Source organism: Prenolepis imparis, unplaced genomic scaffold (assembly GCF_030444845.1).
Source record: "Prenolepis imparis isolate NDT839.2.m4 unplaced genomic scaffold, iyPreImpa1.0 SCAF_10, whole genome shotgun sequence".
Taxonomy (NCBI): domain Eukaryota; kingdom Metazoa; phylum Arthropoda; class Insecta; order Hymenoptera; family Formicidae; genus Prenolepis; species Prenolepis imparis.
The window spans coordinates 199,265-222,095 of record NW_028141168.1 but is presented as its reverse complement, the minus strand read 5'-3'; the positions used below and the strand labels follow the sequence as shown (position 1 = coordinate 222,095).

The following is a 22,831-nucleotide window of genomic DNA, read 5'->3' as shown; positions in this document are numbered from 1 at the left end:
GCAGTCGTACATTGACGCTTGAAATTTTGGATATGTTGCATTATTTTACATTTAATATTTTATTGAGGATGATGTCATAGCAGCCGTGCATCGGCGCTTTGATTGGTTGAAAATAATTTTGCGTCAGCAATAATCCCCACCCCATTGCTTTGTATCAATAAAAACTTGTAATAATGATTTAGTATTGTATCAATCACTTATGTGAAAGGTTCTTTTAAAAATGTACTCCGCCAGCATGAATTATTACGTTCCAGTACAAGAGAGCAATGTTTTGTACAAGAAGAAATGTGACAAGTAAGTTTCAATATTATCTGTTAAATGAATTTTTCAATAAACAACTTTTTTTTTGTTGTTAAATAATTATTTTCAATAAAATTTTTATAGCATTCATCGTGCGGCTCGTATACTTGGAAGAAGATACGTCTTAACCTCAACATCATACAAATATTTGGAAATAGGAATCAGCGTCGGAATAATATCCTATGTGGAATTGGCTCTCGGTGATAATCGAGGCAATCAAATAATATTACCCATTGAAACATGGAAATCTCTAATGCGGAAACGAGCAGACGTTGAGCAGCTAACTGAAACTCCGCTATGGATTAGTGATCTGACACTCGAAGCGGTTAACATGTATAATTCAAAAATTATAAAAATTACTTCATCTGATAATTCTTTGTACATGAAACCATCAACGTTACTACATTTATTCGATTTCGACAAATGTATTGATCATATGTATTCCTGGCTGTGTGAGAATACTCATAGTGTTAATGAAAAATTTAAACAATTTGTAAATATTTTACAATGTGATAATATCCGCGATGTGAGCAATGCCGCAAAGGCGATACGTGATAGTAATATGTTTAATAGCGAATCACTTATAGATTGTGAATTGATAACTTGTGCTATAAATGAAATTCTTCACGATGCTTGTAACAAATAAAAATTATTTTACTGTTAAACTGTATGTAATTATTTCTTTCCCAATAAGATATAGCTAACAAAACTATTTCTTCGTTCTCTGGAGATTTAAAAAGTGATGAGCTAGCTGAGACATGATACTCCAGTTAGAACAAGAGAGATGTAGAATTAAAATCAAGAGGGGAGCAACATTATAATATGTGTCCCATCATAAAGTTTCAGATAGTCTTGAATGTAAAATGGGTAGAGAAGTTGTGATGGATAGAGAAGATGTGGTGGATGATGATGATGTGGTGAATGATGATGAGATGATGGTGATTGATAATATATCAGACGTTGATGATATATCAGACGTTGAAATGGGCTCGGACGTTGAAATTGAGCCCGCAACCGATTCCGATTATGATAGTGAGTGCGACGACGTTACTCGCGATACAAGAGTGCACAGCTTGTGCACAGCTGACATCATCGCCATGGATGATAGTACTAGAATGTGTGCGATACATATTTATTATTGTCCATGGGATGGCCTCATGTTGTGTACAAGGTGTTTCATAAGATTGCGAGATCTGTATGTGGAGATTGGCGTCGTCCGCATTCACAGGACCGGGAGATTTGAACAACTTTTGGGGAGATGGTGCAGCGAGTGCAATAGCCCGCTGGACCAAATGTTCACACGGAATATGTGTCCAGTGTGCAATACATGTAAGTATTTCTTTTCATTTAAAAATTATTAAAATAATAAATTGTTTAATAAAATAAATATATTTAATAAAAATTTCTGTTATGCAGGAGGTCTGCCCTGCCGCCTCGCAACCACCGTCACCTCGCAGCCACCACCACCTCGCAGCCACCACCTCACGCACCGCCTCGTACCACAAGTGGTGATACATGGGTCGATCGTCATGGAATATCATATCGACCCATGTGGTTCGATCATCATGGCGCTGCTTTATATATTTTATGTATAAGTATATGTATAAGTATATGTATGTAATATTTTAAATTTTTAAATTCACACACACACACACACACACATACACACACAAACATTTTGTAAAATACACACACACACAGTTATAAATAAAAATTACTTTAAATATTAAAAAAAAAGGTATTTATTTTAGAATAAGTCCTCTCCCCTTCCTCCTATTAAAATCTTATTAATTAAAATTACTGTAAATATTATTTAAAAAAAAGTCTCTCTCGCGTCCGCCTCTCGCGCTCTCGTTCGCTGCATCAGCTCTCGCGCTCGCCATCGCCGCATCGTCTCGCAACATCTCTCTCTCGCTCTTGTGATATCTCTCTCGCGTGCACCTCGCGCTCTCCTTCGCTGCATCAGCTCTCGCGCTCTCCTTCGCGTCATCTCGCGCTATCTCTCTCGCTCTTGCATATACGCCTCGCTGCAACACCTCGCGCTCTCAATCGCCGCATCATCTCGCTACCTAACCATCTCGCACTATCTCTCTCGCTCTTGCATATACGCCTCGCTTGCGTCATCTCTCTCGCGTGCGCCTCGCGCTCTCCTTCGCGTGCCTCTCTCCCCGCAGACCCCTCACCAACAAAGCTTCATGCGGTCTTTCGCGGACGCCTCCCCCACCCCGCGAACCCTAACCTCGCGGACGCCTCCCCCTCCCCGCGGACCCCTCGCGGATCCTAAAATCGCAGACGCTTCCCCCACCCCGCGGCCCCCTCGCGGACCCTAACCTCGCGGACGCCTCCCCCTCCCCGCGGACCCCTCGCGGACCCGGTACCAAAATCGCGGACGCTTCCCCCACCCCGCGGACGCCTCCCCCTCCCCGCGTGACGTCATTCCCCCTCCCCGCGTGACGTCATCCCCCCGCGCCCTGGGTTCCCCTCGCCCCTCACCCCCCCTCATTGCCCCTGAGTTAGAACCCGCCTAGTATCACTACTATGCTGCTTTCTGTGTTGTCCGATTTCCGTCGATTATTTCGACCTGCCTGATTTTATAATACGGTTGTATTGCTTTCAGATCTTCAGGTTCCTACTAGTCCTGGCGGTCCTTCGGCGCTATCCCACCGCTGCCACCATTTTTGTTTTGTGCCGCGGAAACGGCACTTGGGTTGCGCCGAATTGAAGGATGAGGATTCTCGGGTCGCGCAGGATGTCGCAGAGGGGAAGATCGTAGTTTCAGAAAATACTTTTATTTTAATTTGGTTTACACTTTATTTCCGTCCTTCTTTCGAGTTAGATATTTGCGTAGTATTCGGTGATTAGCTAGCGAGCGCTTCTTAGTAAATTTTTCTTAGCGACTCTTCGTCTTAATGTTTCGGAATTTGGTTTGCGTCTCTCGCTACGGTCTGCTTTTCGATCTTTTATAATATTCTGTTCTCGGATTTTCTTCGAAGGGGACCCTTAAGAACAGGCCCCTGATTGGTTGGAAGTATTCACGCGTTTTTAATCTAAGTGAGTAGTATGTGGGCCACTATAGCGAGTCAAAACAAACCCCCACCACTCGGCCACTGGCGCCAGAGGGTAGACAGGGCTTTTCGATCAGTGATTGGTCGATCTGCTAATAGGGGTCATTAGGCCCAGGGCTCTGATAGACTCTACCTATAGTGGCCCAGCACTCTGATTGGTTGGTTTTTGTTTTTGGGAAGAGAGGGGGAGAGTAAGCAGGGTTTTCGAAAAAAGCCGACAAAATGGCGATAAAATAGCGCGGTATACCGAAGCCGGCGTGGGGATTATGGCCCCGTCTATGATAGGCTCTAACTATAGTGGCCCAGCACTCTGATTGCTTGATTTTTGTTTTTGAAAGGGTAGGGGGTGAGCAGACACCGTTTCTGAAAAAAGCCGAGAAAACGTCGATAAAAAACGTGGTATAGCGAAGCCGCTATAGAGTGGATGGTCCCCGGTGATCGTTATAGCGCTGAAAAAAGATAAATAAAAAATGCACTAATTCCGGCTGACCGTCGTTACTCGGCATCGCATTGACGGGTAGCGTCGGCATCGTCGCTAATAAAGAAAACAAAAAGATATACAAAAAGTACATGCGGCTAGCCTCCGCTTTCAATTTAGGCTAATTATCGTCACCTCTGGTAACAAAAAGAGACCTAATAGAAAACACGTGCATTCGAGTTCGCATTCTAGTGACGCTAAGTCAGTAAAGGTTTTATTGCTGAAAAGAATAAAATCATTTCGAGGTAAAGGAAGAATAGAGAATGAAAATGTAAAACAATTTAAGGTACAAAATTTTACTTTATGGTAATTTTTAAATAAAATCGATGTTATTACATAAACATGATACATAAAAATATATTTTTTTATAGCGTATTACATTTAAAATTACAGGAATGACATTTTATTTTTAAATTTATTGTTACAATTGCGGAGGATTATTACTAATACTAAGTCAACAATGTAGGCTCCCTGCATTGATAAATTACAAATTCAGAAGGAGGCTATATGGAGCCACGCGTAGAGTGTAGGTACGCAAATACTAAAAACAAACTTGTTGGAATAACAAATTTATTAAATCTAAACGTTTCGGTCCTTTCTTTGGACCTTCTTCAGTAAATTTAATACAATAAATTATAATGTGGAATCTACATACTGACGCACGCAGCGCAAAACGCCGTGAGGCCCCCCCCCCCACCGATCGATACCCCACTAAATAGACAAAGTGAAATAATATGTCATGAGGTACTCAAAAGTGGACTCTAATGAAGAGTATAGTGAGGAATTTTCGACAGGGGGCTCACTCTTACTCACACACTCATCCATCGCACGTTCACACGACCGTACGCGGACGCGTCCGACGCACGAGTGAAGAAGATATTCGGTTTGATGCTATTTATAAGGCGCCGTACAATGGCTCATAGCCTGTTATCGAAGTCAATGTCAAATACAATGTGTGGAATTTATTTCTCTCCCTTTCTCTCTCTCACTCTCCCTATCCCTCTCCCTCTCTCTCCCTTCCCCCCCTCCGTCTCTCTCCCACTATCCCTGTCCCCCTTCCCCCCTTCTCTATCTCCTTCTCTCAAACATACAAAGTATGGAAATTAATGTTACAACTGATTTATGGCTCTATAAAGGAATTCGATAACAACTAAACGAAAGCCGTCTTTCAGGAAATTTGTGGCATATTTGTCACAACAGATATATATGCTTGACTTAGACACTCTGTGTCTTCTTGTCGGTTTAGCCCATTTATCTGGCGCCTGATAAACAGCATCTCTGATACAAGTCTCTTTCTTAGAAACGGTTTCTCATCCAAGATCTCAACGTTATCCCAATCAAATTCGTGGTTATTCAGCCTGTGGTCCGTGATCACGGATTTTTGCGCGGTGTTTCTTTTTATGTGATTTCTGTGCTCCTTAATGCGTGTTCTCAACTGTCTGCTGGTCTGACCGACATAAGAGGCATTACAATTTTGACATGAAATTTTGTATACAACGTTATTATGCCAGTCTTTCTGCAGTGTGTCTTTATGCACGCGGATAAACGAGCGTAACTTATTCAAACCTGTGTAGGACATTTTTACATCTAGATCACGGACCACATGGCTAAACCGCTCGGAAAATTTGGGTATGTATGGGACATTAAAATATGCAACGCGGGCCGAATTAGTATCAGATGTTCTGTTAGCGTCACCTGAATTATTATTTTTATTTCTCGCAAACAAAGTCCTAAGCCTTTCGTGAAATGTTTCAAAAATCAGTTGCAATGGATACCCATTATCACGTAACACCCCAATGACCAATTCGAGGTTCTTTTGGTGATATCTTGGGTGTGATAACCAGAAAGCCCTGTCTATTAGGCCAAATATTGTGGCAGAGAGGGTGACAGGAGTAATAATTCAGATATCTTCCCGAAAATGTTGGTTTATGGTACCAGTCGAATTCAACATATCCCCGGTTTAGAATGAATGTAACATCCAAAAAATCGAGTCTATTGCCCCCCCTTTCCAAAGTAAATTGTAATCTATTATGACACGCGTTAAACTGTCTTAGTATCTCCTGGCTCGTCCCGGGAGGGACGGCCAACGCGATATCATCAACATAGCGTACGTAGATCGGGAGTTCAAAAGGAAGGTCTCCTATCACCCTGCTCTCCAAATCGCGCATGGTTAAATCGGCTACTATGGGAGACAGCGGAGAGCCCATGGGCGCTCCGAAGGTTTGTTGATAGATTATGCCATCAAAGGTGAAAAAAGTTGAGTGAAGAACAAGCCGGATTGCCCCCAAAAATTCCACGCGCGGTATCGTACAGTTAGTCTCTATGAAATTCCACCTCGCGGCTATGCCGTCCACTGCCAAATCCAATGGGATGTTAGTGAATAGAGAGATCACATCCAGTGCAATAAGTTCACAATTGTCACCAATGTAAGTTCCATCGAGTTTGTTGACCAGTCGAAAGCTATTCTCCACATGACTGTCCGCCGCCGGGACCGACTTGTATATGATTTTGTGGAGGAACGTCGCAAGACGGTGCAGCGGCGTGTTCAGTGAGGAGACGATGATTCGCAGGGGGCAGCCCGACTTGTGAATCTTAGGGAGCCCATAGGCTCTCGGCAGTACCCCCTCTGAACAATTCAACGACCTGTATGTCGTATCGGATATGTAATCTAAGTTTTTCCACCTTGTAAGCAATTCATGCAAACTGTTGATAATTCTTCTGGTGGGATCCTTCTTTACTCTAATGTAAGTATTTGTATCACCAAGGAGGACCTTCATTTTTTCCAAATAAGATGTCTTTTCTAAGGCGACCGTTATATTGCCCTTATCGGCTCACGTAAAAATGATATTAGGATTATCGCGTATAAACGTTCTCGCTGCTAGGGACGCGCCCGAGAGCTCCTTATCAAACAAAGATTCTTCAGGGTTGCAACTGGCCAACTTGTTAACAATTGCCGACGACCTCTGGCGAACCAAAGGCCGAACGCCAACTTCCACTCTGTCGATACTATTATATATTCTATACTTTTGATAAATTTCATAAGAACTCGATCTTTATTCTTACTTGGTAAACAAAAATTGTCGCCCAGTTGCAAAACTCCCTGTATTTCTAATGGAATATCTGTTGAGGAAAGGTTTTTAAACCACTTCTCCCTGATGTGCAGAGGGGAGACTGTGTGGTTGTCAAAGGATAAGGGGTTCAAGTTAATAGTAAAGGAGGAGGAAGTAGAAGGAGCGTTTAGAGGTGTGAAGGAAAATTCGGAACCCCCGGACGGTCGCGCACGACGCCAGTTAAACAGGATCAATGACGCGCCAAGATTAATGCCTCCCTATTGATCACGTGCCACGGAAAAATATTGGGCTGGACGAATATTAGCTCTGATCAATCGTTCTTTTTTGGCAATGAGCCAATTTAATTTCTTATCCAGTCTGCTACTTTCACTCACAAAGTGGAAACGAAGAGACCTGTTTTGTCTAGCAAAAAACTCATTGCAGATGGTGATTGGTAGTGCGCGCGCGACGCTACGTGCCAGTCTGCAACCATGCGTACGCATCGCCTGAATACGCCTATGAGCATCACAGATCTCTACGTGTGTCATACTTTTGGTAAACCGATCAATAATATGATTCAACTTATTTATTGATCTAAAATGGTTGCGCTGCGTGCGTCAGTATGTAGATTCCACATTATAATTTATTGTATTAAATTTACTGAAGAAGGTCCAAAGAAAGGACCGAAACGTTTAGATTTAATAAATTTGTTATTCCAACAAGTTTGTTTTTAGTATTTGCGTACCTACACCATACGCGTGGCTCCATATAGCCTCCTTCTGAATTATTACTAATACTATATACAAATACTTTTTATAAAAATTTACATTGCTTTTCTAATAAATGTATAATATACTTATATAAAAATATTGAAGAAAATACGCGAGAAAAGAATTATTCCGATGATAAATATCCGTACGGAATCGAGCAACGGCTATTAATAAATCTACGTTTCACCAACACTGGTGCGCATATTTTTGTCTCGTTCCGCGTTACAATTTCATGAAACGTGGTGCGTCGAATTGCGCTAAAACGTAAATTTATTGTAGTTTCATCTTCTTCTTCGTTATCTTCTTGTTCTTTTTCTCGATTCTTTTCTCGCGCTAATAATAACTTTTTAATGCTATTAAAATTAACGCGTTGTGAGTTCTCGTAATTGAGGGTTATTCCCTTAACTTTACAAGTTTCATATACTCGACCCTCGGGTGTTCGCACGATGTAGGCGTAAAATTTTAGGTCACGGGACACGAACTCTTCGATGTAGCTACCGCGATCGTAGCTCTCGAGTTCATCGGTCATATCGCCTAGAAAATTACCCGTGTGAGGTTCATATTCAGTCGGATCATCGGTGTTCGCATAAATACAGGAATCAGTATCGTAATATAACACGCGACGATCTAAACGCTCTAAATATTCGTATAATTTTAAACGTGCTTAAGCGATCGTATATGCGGCTATCACTACGTTGGTTATCAGCGAGGGTACGACAGCCTCTTGTCGCAACCGCCACGAAACATATATTACCTCATCGTTTACAGGTAATATATCGGTTATCTCATGCTCGGGACTTGTTAATAACAACATAAAACGCTGATGTGTCTTAACGACTTCGGTGTTTGGTAAATTGGATCGCTGGCCGAATTTACCCCAGAATGAATTCAGACAAAGCTTCGCGACCGAGCGTAAATCAGGATTTCGCGCGATGTTACGCTTATCGAGAACAATACCCTCGGTTTCCTCGTACTCCCGCAGGTATTGCTCTTTAGCGTCATCGTCCTCGCATTCGCCCGGCCACCCGCTTGCTTCCTGTTTAAGTTGTAGAAATTAGTTTATATATTCGGCGAACAATCCACCTTGCTGTGTTTCGCAATTATATTGACTAATTTTATATTGCCAAATTTCATTTACTTTTGTTACGAGATAACCTTTTTCGATGGCCTTGCGTAATTCGCAGGTCACCCATGTGCCCTCGAATTCGCGTTCGCAAGAACGCTCGTACGTACACGACGTCTGCGAAAATGTTTCGCAACAACTGCGACATAAGGTGAATAACAATTTTCCGTGCACGCGATACGGGAGTACTGGATGAAATAAATCACATGGTGGAAGTACCGTACAGCGTACGAGGCCTTCGACAGAATCAAAATTATAATTCGGTGCCGTTCCGATTAAAGTGGAACATTCATCGCCGACATAAATATCGGGATGGCCGATAGCACCCGTCTTCAATACATACGGGTACAAAGAATATACGTCTACGTAACGTATTTTCTCCGCATCCGTGATTTTGTAAAAAGTCGCGATATTTCCCGTACGTCCACCGAAAAATGCGTCGCAAGGATCGAGCGGTGCTGTTTCCACTATCGGCTCTCGAGAAATTCGCGCATCTCGCAATTGTCCCGCATTTCCCGATCGAAGGTACACTCCCACTTTTCTGTCACCAAGTACCCCCGTTGTCGCAGTCGCCACGAGATCGTGAGAGTTCGTTCGTATCGCGAGTCAATCGTGTCTTTACGGTCCATAGCCGACGAAAGCGTTTTATCGCGATTTATCGGAAAGCACGATGTACATCCGTGCCAAAAGCAGCCGTGGAATTGCAGCACGTGACGCGACGTTACTACCGTTTCCCATGTTTTTTCATAATAACCATCGACGAGTGTGCCGTTGATCGTACGATATTTGCGCGCACGCCCTGCATGGTTTATAGATGACCGAGCTCGCGCTCCTTCCATACCAGCCACTGCAGAGCTTTACGCGAATACATGTTCGCTTTTCTGTATCCGCCGGCTGGAATGACACCTATTGTATTCAAGTGTAAGAAGTTTTTCCGAAAAACTGTCATACACGTCGAAGCGATAGTTGTACATTCCTTGAACGGGCATACATTTCCGCGATCTATAAAAATTTTTCTAAACGCCATGCACGCTCGTCGAAGTATATCAACATTGGTACGGCAATATTGCACTATCTCGCGTTGAAAATTAAACACGGCGTTTTTTAGCCGCATGTCCATATGCCACGTGAGATAGCGTTCGCGCTCTTTCGATTTCATAGTTTCGGGGAAGTAGTAATGTGCGGTGGGTAATGGTCCGACATACGATTGATTTTCGATAGTATTGAGTAAATGCGGAAAAATGCCTTTATCCGGCGTATCCTTCAACCCGAAAGTCTTCGGTAAATCAGAAAAACGCATCAGCATATAATTCACGCTATCGATAAACTTTGTACGTCCAGCCGTTAATACGACGATCTTTGTCCCGTTCAAAATCACTTTCGGCTCGAGATTGACGCGATTTTCTATAATATATTTCAAAATAAATTGAGCGTCGAACGCTTTCGCATTGTGTGCTATACATATGATCTGCTTGAAATATTTCGTCTTTCGCGTTGCGAAATCGACAAAATGTTTCACCGGATCGTTACGAAACACGAACTCTCGCACTCCGCACCAGTGACAACGCACTGACATATCGTTGTTTTGCGCGCACACTTCGCAATTTTGTTGCGCGACGCAGAGTGTCGGAACGTGTTTTTTACGGACATCATACCTTTGATTCTTTCGTCCTGCCATGTTTCAAAATCGTAAAACACGAATGCTACGCGTCCTTTTCTGCCTTCATATCCAAATTTGCTCGCTTCCTCGTTATCAATTGCGCTTTCTTGGCGCTCCTCGTCGGATATACCTACTGTCGTCGCTTCTACCACCGGAGGTGATGTCGACGACGATGATCCGGCGGAGGAATTAACGTCGCGACGAAGAGGTCTCATATAGCATAAATGATTTCGAGGTTGCGCCGAATGACATAATCTGCAGTAAGAAACGCCACATTCGTGTTTCGCTTTCGCTTAAACTACACAGCCGCATTCATCGCAAAATCGTATGACGCTACAAACACTCGAGAGCGATCTACCGTCATATGATTTTTCCCTAAGATGACACTTGAAACACGATGCACCGTAAAACGTCCGATTGCATGCGTCGCATTTTACGATTTGCGCGTCGAAGTGATCGCACGCTGGCACGGCAAAACAACGCGGACATTTATTTGAACACCGGTGACCGCTACCTCTATCGTTTCGAAAGCCTACATTGCACGCTACGCAATAATTACGAGAACCCGCGGCGGCTTTTAAATTTAATACAGGGTTGAAATGACACGAATCCTCATAATACATAATATTTAGCCGATAAGATGCCGTCGTAAAACGGTTTCTCGCCGCGACCAAAAGTACTAAAATTATATACAACGATAGCGATATTGTCAGCGGCGAGATATCGCTGGAAGCGCTCGATTTCATGAATCCCGCATCCTTCTTCGGGTCTTATTACACCAGCATTTCTTGTTAATTCTAACGCCCATTCGCGTTGTAACGCCGATTGCTGATGCCTAACTCTATTCCATTTATCGTGCAATTTTTCCGTACGTATGTTATCGCGTTCACAATAAATTTGCGCTACTACGAGAGAGCACGGAAAACACAAGTTGTCAGAATTAGTTTTTTCGATTATCGAGCGCTTCGCGATATTTTCACGCGTTAATGCGACACGCCCGCGACCCAAAGGAACAGCGATGTTGAAAATATGTACATTAAATTGTTTGGCGATATCGAGACCTCCCGCGCTCACGAGACCCCAAATATCCTCGTAGGACAAGTCGCGCACCGGACGAAAGGATAAACCCGCGGGATCGTGCGATAAATTCGGCGAATCGAACGATAATCCTACATAATCGCCCGGTTCACTCGAATTTGTCGCATTCGCGTGAATTTCTCGAAACTCTTTTTCTAAGGAACGATAAATATCCCCACTTTCGGGTAGCGGACGTATCGCGAAACTCGCTTCTCTACCGATTACCCCGAATCTTCTAAATCGACGCGCATTTTCTCTAATCAGAGTTATATAATTAAAATTATCGCCGACCTGTTGTTGCTGTTGTCGCGCCTGCTGTTGCGATTGTCTATGCTGCTCCTCTTCCACCTTCTCTTCACCCTCTTCCGTCTTCGACGAAATATCCTCTTCATTCTCTTCCCTCGCGATTATTTCTCCATTATTCTGCGAGTGCGATAATAATACTCTCTCAGGCGCATCGCTTTGCTTGCTTCCTCTACCCCCTCCGCCACTTTGTACTATCGAAAAAAGAAAATTGTTAAATTGAATATACATTATATAAAATACTAAGATATTGCTTTTCTTTTATGCACGAATTTAATCTTCGCGCAACTGCTAGCGTTATAATACAACGAGATAACTCACCTTTTGGTGGTAATCGGCGTATCTCGAGTAACGCTTCCTGCTCCCTCGGCACTAATATTCAAAAGAATAGTTAACCGGCAAGCGACGAATTGCTAAAAATTTAAACAAAAGATTAAATTTGAACATAAAAATTTGAGAAAAGTAAAATAACTCCGTTACCTTCCACACGAGGATCGTATACATCTTCTTCGTCCTCCTCGTCTTCTCGCTCTTCTTCCTCCGGTTCCTCTTCCTCCGGTTCCTCTTCCCGCTCCATTTCTACTATTTTAACATTTAAAATTTTGTTATAAAAATAATATATAATATATAATTTAAAAGTTTTATATTACTTTGTATTTAAATTTTTTAAAGCTACTTATATTTTCTAAATAGCGTTTTATTTTGGGTGAACACCTCGCTATCCGCTGAGCTTACAGCGATTATAGAAGTGGCGTCGTCGTCGTCGTCAACGTCGTCGTCGATATTATTATTATTATTAATAATATCATCTAAAATAATATATTTATATATTAAGATTACTAAATTTTATATTTAAAAAAAATATTTTATTATTTTTTAAAAAATGTTAACTTACCAGATATATCGATAACAGCAATCGGCAAGTTTTTCGGAGAGTGTATTTGTGCTCTTCCTGAAAATATTTAAACTTTTATCAGTAACTGTTATATATTTTACGAATAATTATTATATATGTTTGACGTTTGTAAACTTACGCGAAGGTCCTGCCTCGGGCTTTTCTTCCGCTCTGCGTCTTCGGGTGGGGTGTACTGTGGCTAATTTTACAGGAGTATTCTTCGCTACGAATAATTAATAACAATTAAAAATTTAGGCTTATAATATAATTATTGTTTCATATTTTTTCTCATCGAAAGGAATAAAATAATTATCTGTTAATTGTTTTCTTTGATAATCCACCAGTAGATAGACTGCATATCCACCCACATCCTCTTCTTCGTGTTGCAAAGCCTCGCGCATTAATATTATTTCAGCGGCGGCGTTTAATAATTCTCTATCACCGCCGAAATGCCCCAATCTATATAATACTCCAAGTAACGAATTGGAGATCAAGCCCGCGAATTTTCCAAAAATATAATTATTACACGGCTCTTCCGTCAGCCGTGATAAATACGACGCGGCATTTATCGTCGGCGACATATTCGCGGCCAAAGTTATGCATTCAGAAATTAACTTTTTCTAAGCTGCTATTTTTTATTTGCACTTAACGTTTGTACTCACAACACTAACGCGATATGTCGAAACGTGTACGTCCACGAAACTGAGTAGCTAGGACGATGTCAAACTCAAAATGTGCATTTTCTATTACGCTTCAGAAAATTTATACTTTATATCCACGCCCACCAAAAAAAGAAGGCGTCAAAAAATTCAACATTTTCTTCGTTTATATTTTGAAAGAGTGGGAGGCTCGAAAAAATTAAAGTATTCTCTCTCGTGGTGTGACGCCTTGACGTGGCGAGGGAGCTTGAAGGCACCAGTGATGATCCCGGGGAGCCATGCCGGCGGGGGCTTCGGTCCCTGGTAGGGTCTCCCAAGCCGGACGGGTCTCTGGGTATACTGGTGCTGGACCAAGAGCACACCGTTCCCCTTCTGGGAACATTCTGCTTTCTTTTTCAGAGGCAGACTGGAGATACAACCGCCTCACTCAAGAAATCTCCAGAAGAAGAACAGGAAGAGGAAGGCTGGTCGCCATGGCGGGCAAGATGAGGCCGGGGAGCGACGACCTCACCCCAACCGTCCATGGGGCCACTCCCGGGATATCCAAGCCTGGCGAGCTGTATTGCGGTGCCCGCGTTGTCGAAGGCGCGGGACCCCCGAAAGCCCGTATGGGGAGTCAAAACCCTGTACGGGTCGGTAAGGGGCCGGAGTCACGGCCGGGGTGCGCGTATTCCCCCCGGCCAAAGACATTTGTCCACTTCCCGGGGGAACTTGGGGCCCGGAAGGGATCTGCGGCCGGTCATGTTTCGGGACAGATCCCGACCGGTGGGGGTATACCCTGGTGAATGGAGCCGCAATACACCCGAGAGCAAACAAAAATGGAATTATATAACGCAGCGATGGACATGACAGGAAAAGGAGCAGGCACACCACCTATTAAAGAAGACGCGGACACCTCTATATGGAAGAATATAAAAAAGAAGTTTAGCCCTCCGACCGGGAACAAACAGGAGGAGACGACACAAAACCCATTTGAAAGGAGAGGCTCCGTTAAGAGATCTCCCACGGAAATTAAAAAAGCGGAGGCACGAGCCATAAACAAGGGAGAGACAAGCACAGAAAAAACCAAAGTACCAGTAGTCCAAATTACCAGAATTGAACAACTGGCACATTCAGTAAAAATAAAAATAGAAAGTATGGGAAAGAAAAAGGAAACACTAAAGAAACACGCGGAACCTGCAGTAGATCTCACGCGCTCGGAAGAAGAGGAGGGGGCATCCTCGGACTCCACAGTTAGATCGACCCAATCCCTTAACATAGGAGAAAAAAGAAAGGCAAAACGAGGGAGGCCCCCGTCTTCAGGGGAATACATAGGGATGGCAGCGGCCAAGCAGATGCTGATACAAGCCCAGAGGGAAGAAATGGAGATGAGGGCAGACCAAGAAATTCTCCAGAGCATGAGGGAGGGCGCGGAACCCCCGGTCACGAGCCGAAGCGGTGAAGAGAGAGCTGGAAGCAACTCTCCCAACACTGTCAACGGAGGAGATAAGGAAAAGAATTGCCAAAGAAATGGTGGAAGTGTTGTGGCTCACGAAAAAATGAAAAGTACCTTCAAAAAGCCGATATGGAGAGCCACAAAAACGGTACAGATCACGACGGAGGAGATCATCAGCCGGATTGGAACCCAGAAAGCGGACAATGGAAAGGAAGAGTACGAAACAACAATAAGGAGAAACCAAAAACTGGAAAAAAGGAACCGCGAACTGGAAAACGAAGCGAGGACCTTAAAAGCGGAGGTAGAGTTTCTCAGAAACACGGCGCGACACCCCGAGCCTTTGCCACAAAGAACGCCGGGCAACAGGGGGCTCCAGAACATTAATTCAAAAGAGATAGAGGCTGAATTACAATGGCCTTCTATGCCAAGCCCAGAGACGGAAGACTCGCCACCCAGGAAAAGGCCGAAGAAAGACGTTATGTCGGGGTTCCTCAAGCAAATTGAGGAACTCATGGAGGCCAAAATATCTGTCCTCCGCACAGAAGTAATAGAGGGAAGGCAGATGTTTAATCAAATGTCCATAACGGGGAAGAAAAAGGAGAAGAGGAACATCCAGACGACAAAAACCCCAAGTAATAAGGAGGCCGTTAAGCAGACAGCTCCCAATAAAAACGAGGAAAACGGGGCACCCAATAAAGGAGACCACGTCTCTAAAGGAGAAACCCCTAAATGGTCTCAAATCGTGGGGAGGAGAGCAGGAGGAATAAAAGAAAATAGGGAAAATGAGGCAAAGACACCTCGGAAAAAGAGACCCAAGACAAACCAGCTTGAAGACAGAGAAAAACCTAAACAGAGGATCTCCCCCCCCCCCCCGAAGACTGCCGCCATTACCCTCACAATTAAGTAGGGTAATGAAATTGACAGTGCCATGATAATGGCGGAGGCGAGGAAAAACATTAGTCTGAAGGAGATGAATATAGAAGCAGTGAAATATAAGCGAGGGATCACTGGATCGATCATCCTCGAATTGGCGGGAGAAAACAAGACGGAAAAGGCAGACCTTCTGGCTGGGAGACTAGAGGAGGTCCTCAGCAACAAGGGGGTAAAGGTTGCGAAGCCCTCCAAAAGAATCGACCTGAGAATCAGGGGGTTTGAAGACTCCGTATCGGTGGAGGAAGTGGCCACGGCCGTGGCAAGCAGCGGAGACGGAAGAGCCGAAGAGATCAAAGTAGGCAAGATCAATAGATCATTTAGGGGAGCAAACTCGGTATGGCTATCATGCCCGGTGACCGTAGCGACACAGGTGCTGGAGAAAGAATTTATCCAGATAGGATGGACAAAAGCGGTAACGGAGCGCCTTGAACCAAGACCGCTGCAATGTTATAGGTGCCATCAACCGGGACACGTGAGGGTTAACTGCCCGGATCCAATAGACAGAAGCGGGAATTGCTACAGATGCGGCGAAAACGGGCACCGAGCAAGAGAGTGTTCGGCCCCAACTAGCTGCTCGATGTGCAAGGCCAACGGGAAGTCCCACGCTCACCGGCTGGGTGGCACTGGCTATCTATCTCTGACGAAAGGAGCTACGGGAAAGGAGATCACAAGGAGCAAAGATCCAAAGAAGGACAAAAAACCCGCAACCCAGAGCAAAGCGGAAGGCCAGAGGGAGACGCAGATGAGAAGAAGGAAGTGATGGATATACACATCGATCCATGAAGAAGTGTATATTACAAACAAATCTAAACCATTCTCGGAGGGCGCAGGACTTAGTCCTCCAAAGCGCCGCCGAATGGGGTGCAGGACTGGTGGTCGCCGCCGAGCCCTACCGGGTTCCACAGCAACATCCAGACTGGTTGGGCGACAGCCTGGGATTGGTGGCCGTCATCCGCGTTGGCGGACCCAACTCACCCGCATGCCGTATGCTGAGCCAGGGGGAAAGATGCGTCTTAACTTCGTAGGGTGAGTTTCATATAATAGATTGCTATGTATCCCCCAATTGCAGCGTTGAGCAATTCGAAGAATACATTGAAAAACTGGGGCATATGGCCAGAACATGGCTACATAAGAAACTGATAATCCTGGGGGACTTCAACGCAAAATCAACAGCGTGGGGTTCCCCCGCGACAGACGCCAAGGGGGAATTACTGGAGAACTGGGCAGCAAAAATTAAAGAGAGAATACATAAAGTGTATTCAAGAGTTTATTTATAATACTCTTGAAGGTAACGTGCCGCTCAATAATCACGAAAAGACACGTTTAGCCAAGCATAAATCTATCCTTCGACGCGTCGCGGCAAAACGCGGCAATTGGAAAACCAAGAAAAATCTGTTGGTTCAGCGCGGAGGTTTTTTGCCCTACCTTATTGCTCCTTTGCTCAGTGTTGTATTATCCCGGATTATCGGTGAGTACAAAAAAATACAATTCTGCAAATATTTGGTTTTTCCGTGACTAGAAAAGAAGTAATAAAAAGATTTGAAGCGTTCTCGTTCGCCATATGGAATAATGGACAGAGCAAAAAAAATGGTACTGATTTCTACGGAAAATCTTGAAAGAATGCGACAAACGCAACATTATCAACAACAACCGGAAATAGAGAAGACTACAACAATGCTGGATAACTCGCCGAAGAAAGAAAATACAATGATATCGAATGAGGAAAATGCTAATAATAATAACACCGTACGAACTCCTGGAATCTCCTTATCGCGACTCGACGCGGAAATGTGGCGTATTCTCAACCTCGTGACTCCCCTCGATGAAGGCGAAAGATGGAAATTGTATAAAGAAGTATTTCAGCGTTATCTTCACTTTGTTCGAGAAACGAAAAGACACTTACGCAATGATTCGCGCAACGATACGCGCAATAATGCCGACGACGCTAGTAATGATGACAATGACGGGGGCGAAGACGATCAGGATAAAGATACCGAGATGCCCTTGGATGACGAACTTATGGAAATACTTCAATCAGCAGTGATAATACGTTAGCAAAAGTAGTTTCGGGAAGAAACTACTGCACAATCAGCGGAAAAAATCAAAGAAATACTCAACAGCGTGCCGCAAACTTATCGTTCCAAAGCAAACGCCTTATTGAAATATTTGTTAGATATCCCGTCATCGAAAATTAGTTGGGATAAACGCGGACTCGTGACTATAGACGGCGTCGTTGTAGCGGGATCGAATATTAGCGATCTTATAAACGACGCGATACGCGAGAGAAAAATGATAACAGCAACGGGAGATTTCAGTTTGCGCAATTACTGCGCGACATAGGTACACCTATCAATCTTATAGGGAATCGCGATTTATTGACTACGTCCGCACGTAGATCCCTGCGTATTGAGAAAACGTTACCGCGTGGAAGCTCCACTCCGAAAACTTTACTGTCGCGTTCAAAGTCATACGGTCGGGAGTTAAACAAGACCGAAGGAGACACGGTGTTTTTATCCGCCACTGACGACAGCGACGATAATAAAACATTAGTGCCGAATTCTTCGCCTAAGAAAAAGAAGGGTTTATTTCGTTGGAGCAAACTCGAATAATGGAACTCGAAAAATTGTATTACGCTCCTTCGCATTACGCAGGCTATTCCGCGACGGAGAATTTATCTCGAGCTGCTAAACCAAATTTTACGCGCAACGATGTCGTAGAATGGCTTAAATCGCAAGATGCGTATACGCTACATCAACCAGTACAACGAAAATTTCCTCGTTTACATTACAACGTGACAAATATCGACGATTTATGGGAAGCAGATTTGATCGATCTTCGTAATCTTAAGAGCTATAATGACGGATATTCTTATTTGTTGATAATTATAGATGTCCTTAGTAAATTCGTTTAGGTAGAACCTTTATGCGACAAAACAGCTACCTGCGTGACAAAAGCCTTTCAGCGTGTACTTTTGAAAAACAAAGATCGCCAACCTGTTTATCTGCAGACGGATAAAGGTAAAGAATTTATAGCGCAGCCTGTACAGAAATTCTTAAAAGAAAAAGACATTCGTTTTCGCGTAGCCCGTAATCCCGATGTTAAAGCAGCTGTAGTGGAGCGATTTAATAGGACGCTCAAGGAACGGATGTGGCGTTATTTTACACATAAAAATACGCGACGCTACATCAATGTTTTACAGGATATCGTTCGAGCTTACAACCATACTCGTCATACCTCTATTAAAATGCAGCCCGCAGCCGTTACGCGGGAAAATGCACGCATCGCGCGTGAAAATATGAATCGCCGATGGAAGGACGACAACGAGAAGAAAAAGAATCGTGGCGATAAACAAAAGGCTAAATATAACGAGGGCGATCACGTGCGTGTCAGTAGGGCTAAAGTAGTCTTTGAGAAAGGATACGAGGCAAAGTGGAGCGAAGAAATATTTCGAATTCGCCGCGTTCTCGAATGAAGAAAACCACGCGTATATGAATTAGCGATTTAGCGGGTGAGGATATAGACGGAATTTTTTACGAACAAGAATTAACTCCGGTCAATAAAGATTTGCAAGGGGAAGAATTTATCGTCGAGCGGGTAATAAAAAGCAGGGGACGTGGCAACAATAAACAATTAATAGTTAATTGGCAAGGATATCCCTCCAAATTCGACTCTTGGATACCCGCTTCGAGTTTAAGATCTTTGAGTTAAAATGAGGGAAGAAGAATTTTACATGATTCTCCCGAGCAACAGTAGCATGCGTTACTTTCCGGAAAATACAACCACATGTTTCACCACTGAATTACCCCAGCGTATAGAATTACACGGACGTTGGGAAGTAGCGCTCACGGAGATTCAGTTTCCGTGTAGTTTTTTACATATACGAAATAATGAAGGTTTAATCAGATTCATCGATATTAACGAGCGCGGTAAGGCAGTTAAGGCTATGAAATCTCAGGTTCCCGCGGGTATTTACTTAAGTATGCGCGATATTATCGAGAGTGTGAATTACGCCGCTAAATCTGTCGATTCGCATATCGTTTGGCATTTCAACGTCTTCATGGGTGGTAAAGTTTTCATGAAACTTGCCTGCGAAGAAAATAAATGTAGTATGACGCATTATGTAAATTTTTCCGACAAACTTCGCCGCATACTCGGCTTTGATATACACATCAAGCACAGAGATCTTGTTCAACTCGATAGCGAACCCACTGTACCATCTCCGTTACCCGCATGATTTTATAATGAAATCGGTATCGAAATATACAATGACAACGAAAAGCTAGTTAAAATCGAAAGTAGTTCCATTATACCCAACGTTTTACCTTCGTGCGTCTATGATGAAGAGATGCATTCTCTGCTATTTTACGAACTCACGCACTTCCGTATGATAATAGCCGACGAGCCGGGTAGTTTGTTGCGAGGTATTCCCGACAAACTCTTTGTCTATTGCGACATTTGCAAACCTTACATTACCGGCGATGTACAATCTCCCCTTCTTCGAATAGTCGCGCTTGACTCGCGAAATGATTACGCGTTCGCATCAACTCAGATAAGACATTTCTCGCCCGCTCAATACATCACGCTGCGTCAAACGTACGATCGAAATATTCGAAATAGATATATCAGCTGGGCCAAAGTATACCATTCGAATTCGGGACGCTGACGGTGACATTGCACTTTAGACGTATCGAATAGATATCGTAAGAATACTCGGTGTCTATGACAGAGAAAACGAGAAAGAGAAAAGAAAAGAAAAAAAAATGTGTTCGTTCGTTCTCTGTTGATGGATTATTACTCGACGTATTACGACGAATTACAGAACGGAGGAGCTCGCGGTGGTGGAATTCCACGAGTTTTCGTCGGATCGCCCTATCAACGAGGACATGGTATCGGGAGTTTTCTCAGAGGATTATTCAGGCGCGTGCTGCCTTTTTTAGGTACTGCTGCGCGGGCTGTGGGTAAAAAAGCTTTACACGCGGGCGTTAATATAATCGACGATGTAGAAAACAATACTCCGTTTAAGGTAGCGGCCAAACATCGCTTTAAAGAATCGCGTAACAATCTTAAAAGACAAGCTAAAGAAAAAATAACTAGCCTCATGAAAGGTTCGGGATATAAATCGGATGCGAAAATGCACGTAGCTCATTTTCCCTTTGTTGGGCTTGACACGCGCATCGTTAAACGCCGTCGCTCGAGTAAGAAAAGTTTATCGAAAAGCAAGACGAAAAAGAAGACGAATACAAAATCATCGAAGAATAAGAGGAAGAAAGCCCGTACGACGGTAAAAAGACTTAAGACGTCCACGAAACGACGTAAAATCGGCAAGAAACGTACCGTATCCGATATATTTTCTTAATCTACTTTAATTTACACGCATTTAACCGCGACGAGGACAGCGACGATGAAACAATTGTCGGAGAATAAGTATGTCTTTTCTTCACACACATTCGAGCGAGTGTTTAAAGACTGAACTCGATCTCTTTTCCCTGCCGCCCACACAAACTAGTATCGAGAGTTCACAATGGATTCATTACAAGCCCGTGACCTCTCTCTCGGACGATTCACCAATAGAATTCGTCGTCCCCGGTCACGGAGAAGAATATCTAGATCTCACGCATACTCTGCTGAGTCCTCGCGTACGCGTGAAATCGGGCGACGAATCAGCGGCTCGAGTTCTAGGAACAAGCGGCACAACAGCAGATACTGCCGTAGGTCCCGTAAATCATTTTCTTCATTCCATCTTCAATCAGGTCGACGTGTATTTCAATCAAAAGCTCGTGTCGCCTCCAAACAACGCTTACGCGTACCGCGCGTACATCGAGGCATTGTTAAATTATTCTTCACCCGCAAAAACTTCCCATCTAACGTCATGTTATGGGACGCGGATACACCGGGTCGCATGGACGAATCACTGGAATCGAAAGGCAATATCGCTCTCGCGAGACGCGCTCATTACATTCGCGACGGGCGAGCGATAGATCTTATAGGACATCTCCATTGCGACGTTTTCAATCAAGACAAATTCTTAATTAACGGAGTGGAAGTACGACTAAGACTCGTCCGCTCGAAAGATTCATTTTGCCTCATGAAAAGCAACAGCGCGTCAAAAATACATATTCTCGATGCTAGATTGCTAGTGAGAAGGGCGAAAATAAGCGCCGGAGTGTTACTCGCGCATGCTAGAATGCTGAGTAAAGTTACAGCTAAATATCCGCTTACGAGAGTCGAGGTTAAAACATTCACGATTCACAGCGGTGTTGTGGGCGAATCATTAGATAACGTAATACTCAGACAACTACCGAAACGAATAATAGTCGGATTTGTTAATAATAAAGCATTTAACGATGATAGAAAATTAAATCCGTTTAATTTTAAAAATTACGGCATAAATTTTTTCTCTCTGTACGTCGACGGCACGCAAATTCCTAGTAGGCCGTTACAACCGGTTTTCTCGCCGGAAGAACCGCTTTACGTCGATGATTATCAAACGCTCTTCTCGGGAACGGGCATCCATTTCTTAAACGAGGGAAATTCCATAAGTAGAAACGATTATTCCAAGGGATACACGCTTTTCGCTTTTGATCTCACACCCGATTTGTCCGCTAATTGCGCCGGGCATTGGAATCTTGTGAGACACGACAGTTTACGATTAGAGGTACGATTCGAAAAAGCGCTCACCGAGACAATTAACTGTATTGTTTACGGCGAATTTGATAATGTAATAGACTCGTCTCGTCAAGTCATCGTCGATTTTTCCGGTTAAATTTTTTATCGCGGCATTTACATGTCTCTCGTCGCAACGTACGATTAAAAATTTTTTGTATTTTTCTTATCCCTGCTCTCTTCCACTTCCACTCGCCGACGCGTTTCACGAGAAGAAAAACTTATAATGTAACAAAAAGAAATATTAGTTTCCTTTGAAACGCGTTCGTCGACGGTTCGTGAAAAACTTAAACCTCGCCAACGAAAGCGTATAAGTTTTTCTTCGCAATATGGATATAGTCATTGACATTCAAGGCTTCCGCAATGTGAGCGAGAAGTTTCTGCCTAAGGAAGTCGCGGTTGTCGCGATTGACGCACCGA

The 22,831-nt window shown here is 43.6% G+C and overlaps 1 protein-coding gene across 1 annotated transcript; it reads left to right on the top strand.

Moving 5' to 3' along the window:
• Nucleotides 1-21,174: 21,174 nt before the first annotated feature.
• Nucleotides 21,175-21,726, top strand: LOC145942126 (uncharacterized). The gene has a single exon (XM_083048611.1). The coding sequence runs from the start codon at nt 21,175-21,177 to the stop codon at nt 21,724-21,726; it is 552 nt and encodes a 183-aa protein (XP_082904737.1).
• The last annotated feature ends 1,105 nt before the right edge of the window (nt 21,727-22,831 follow it).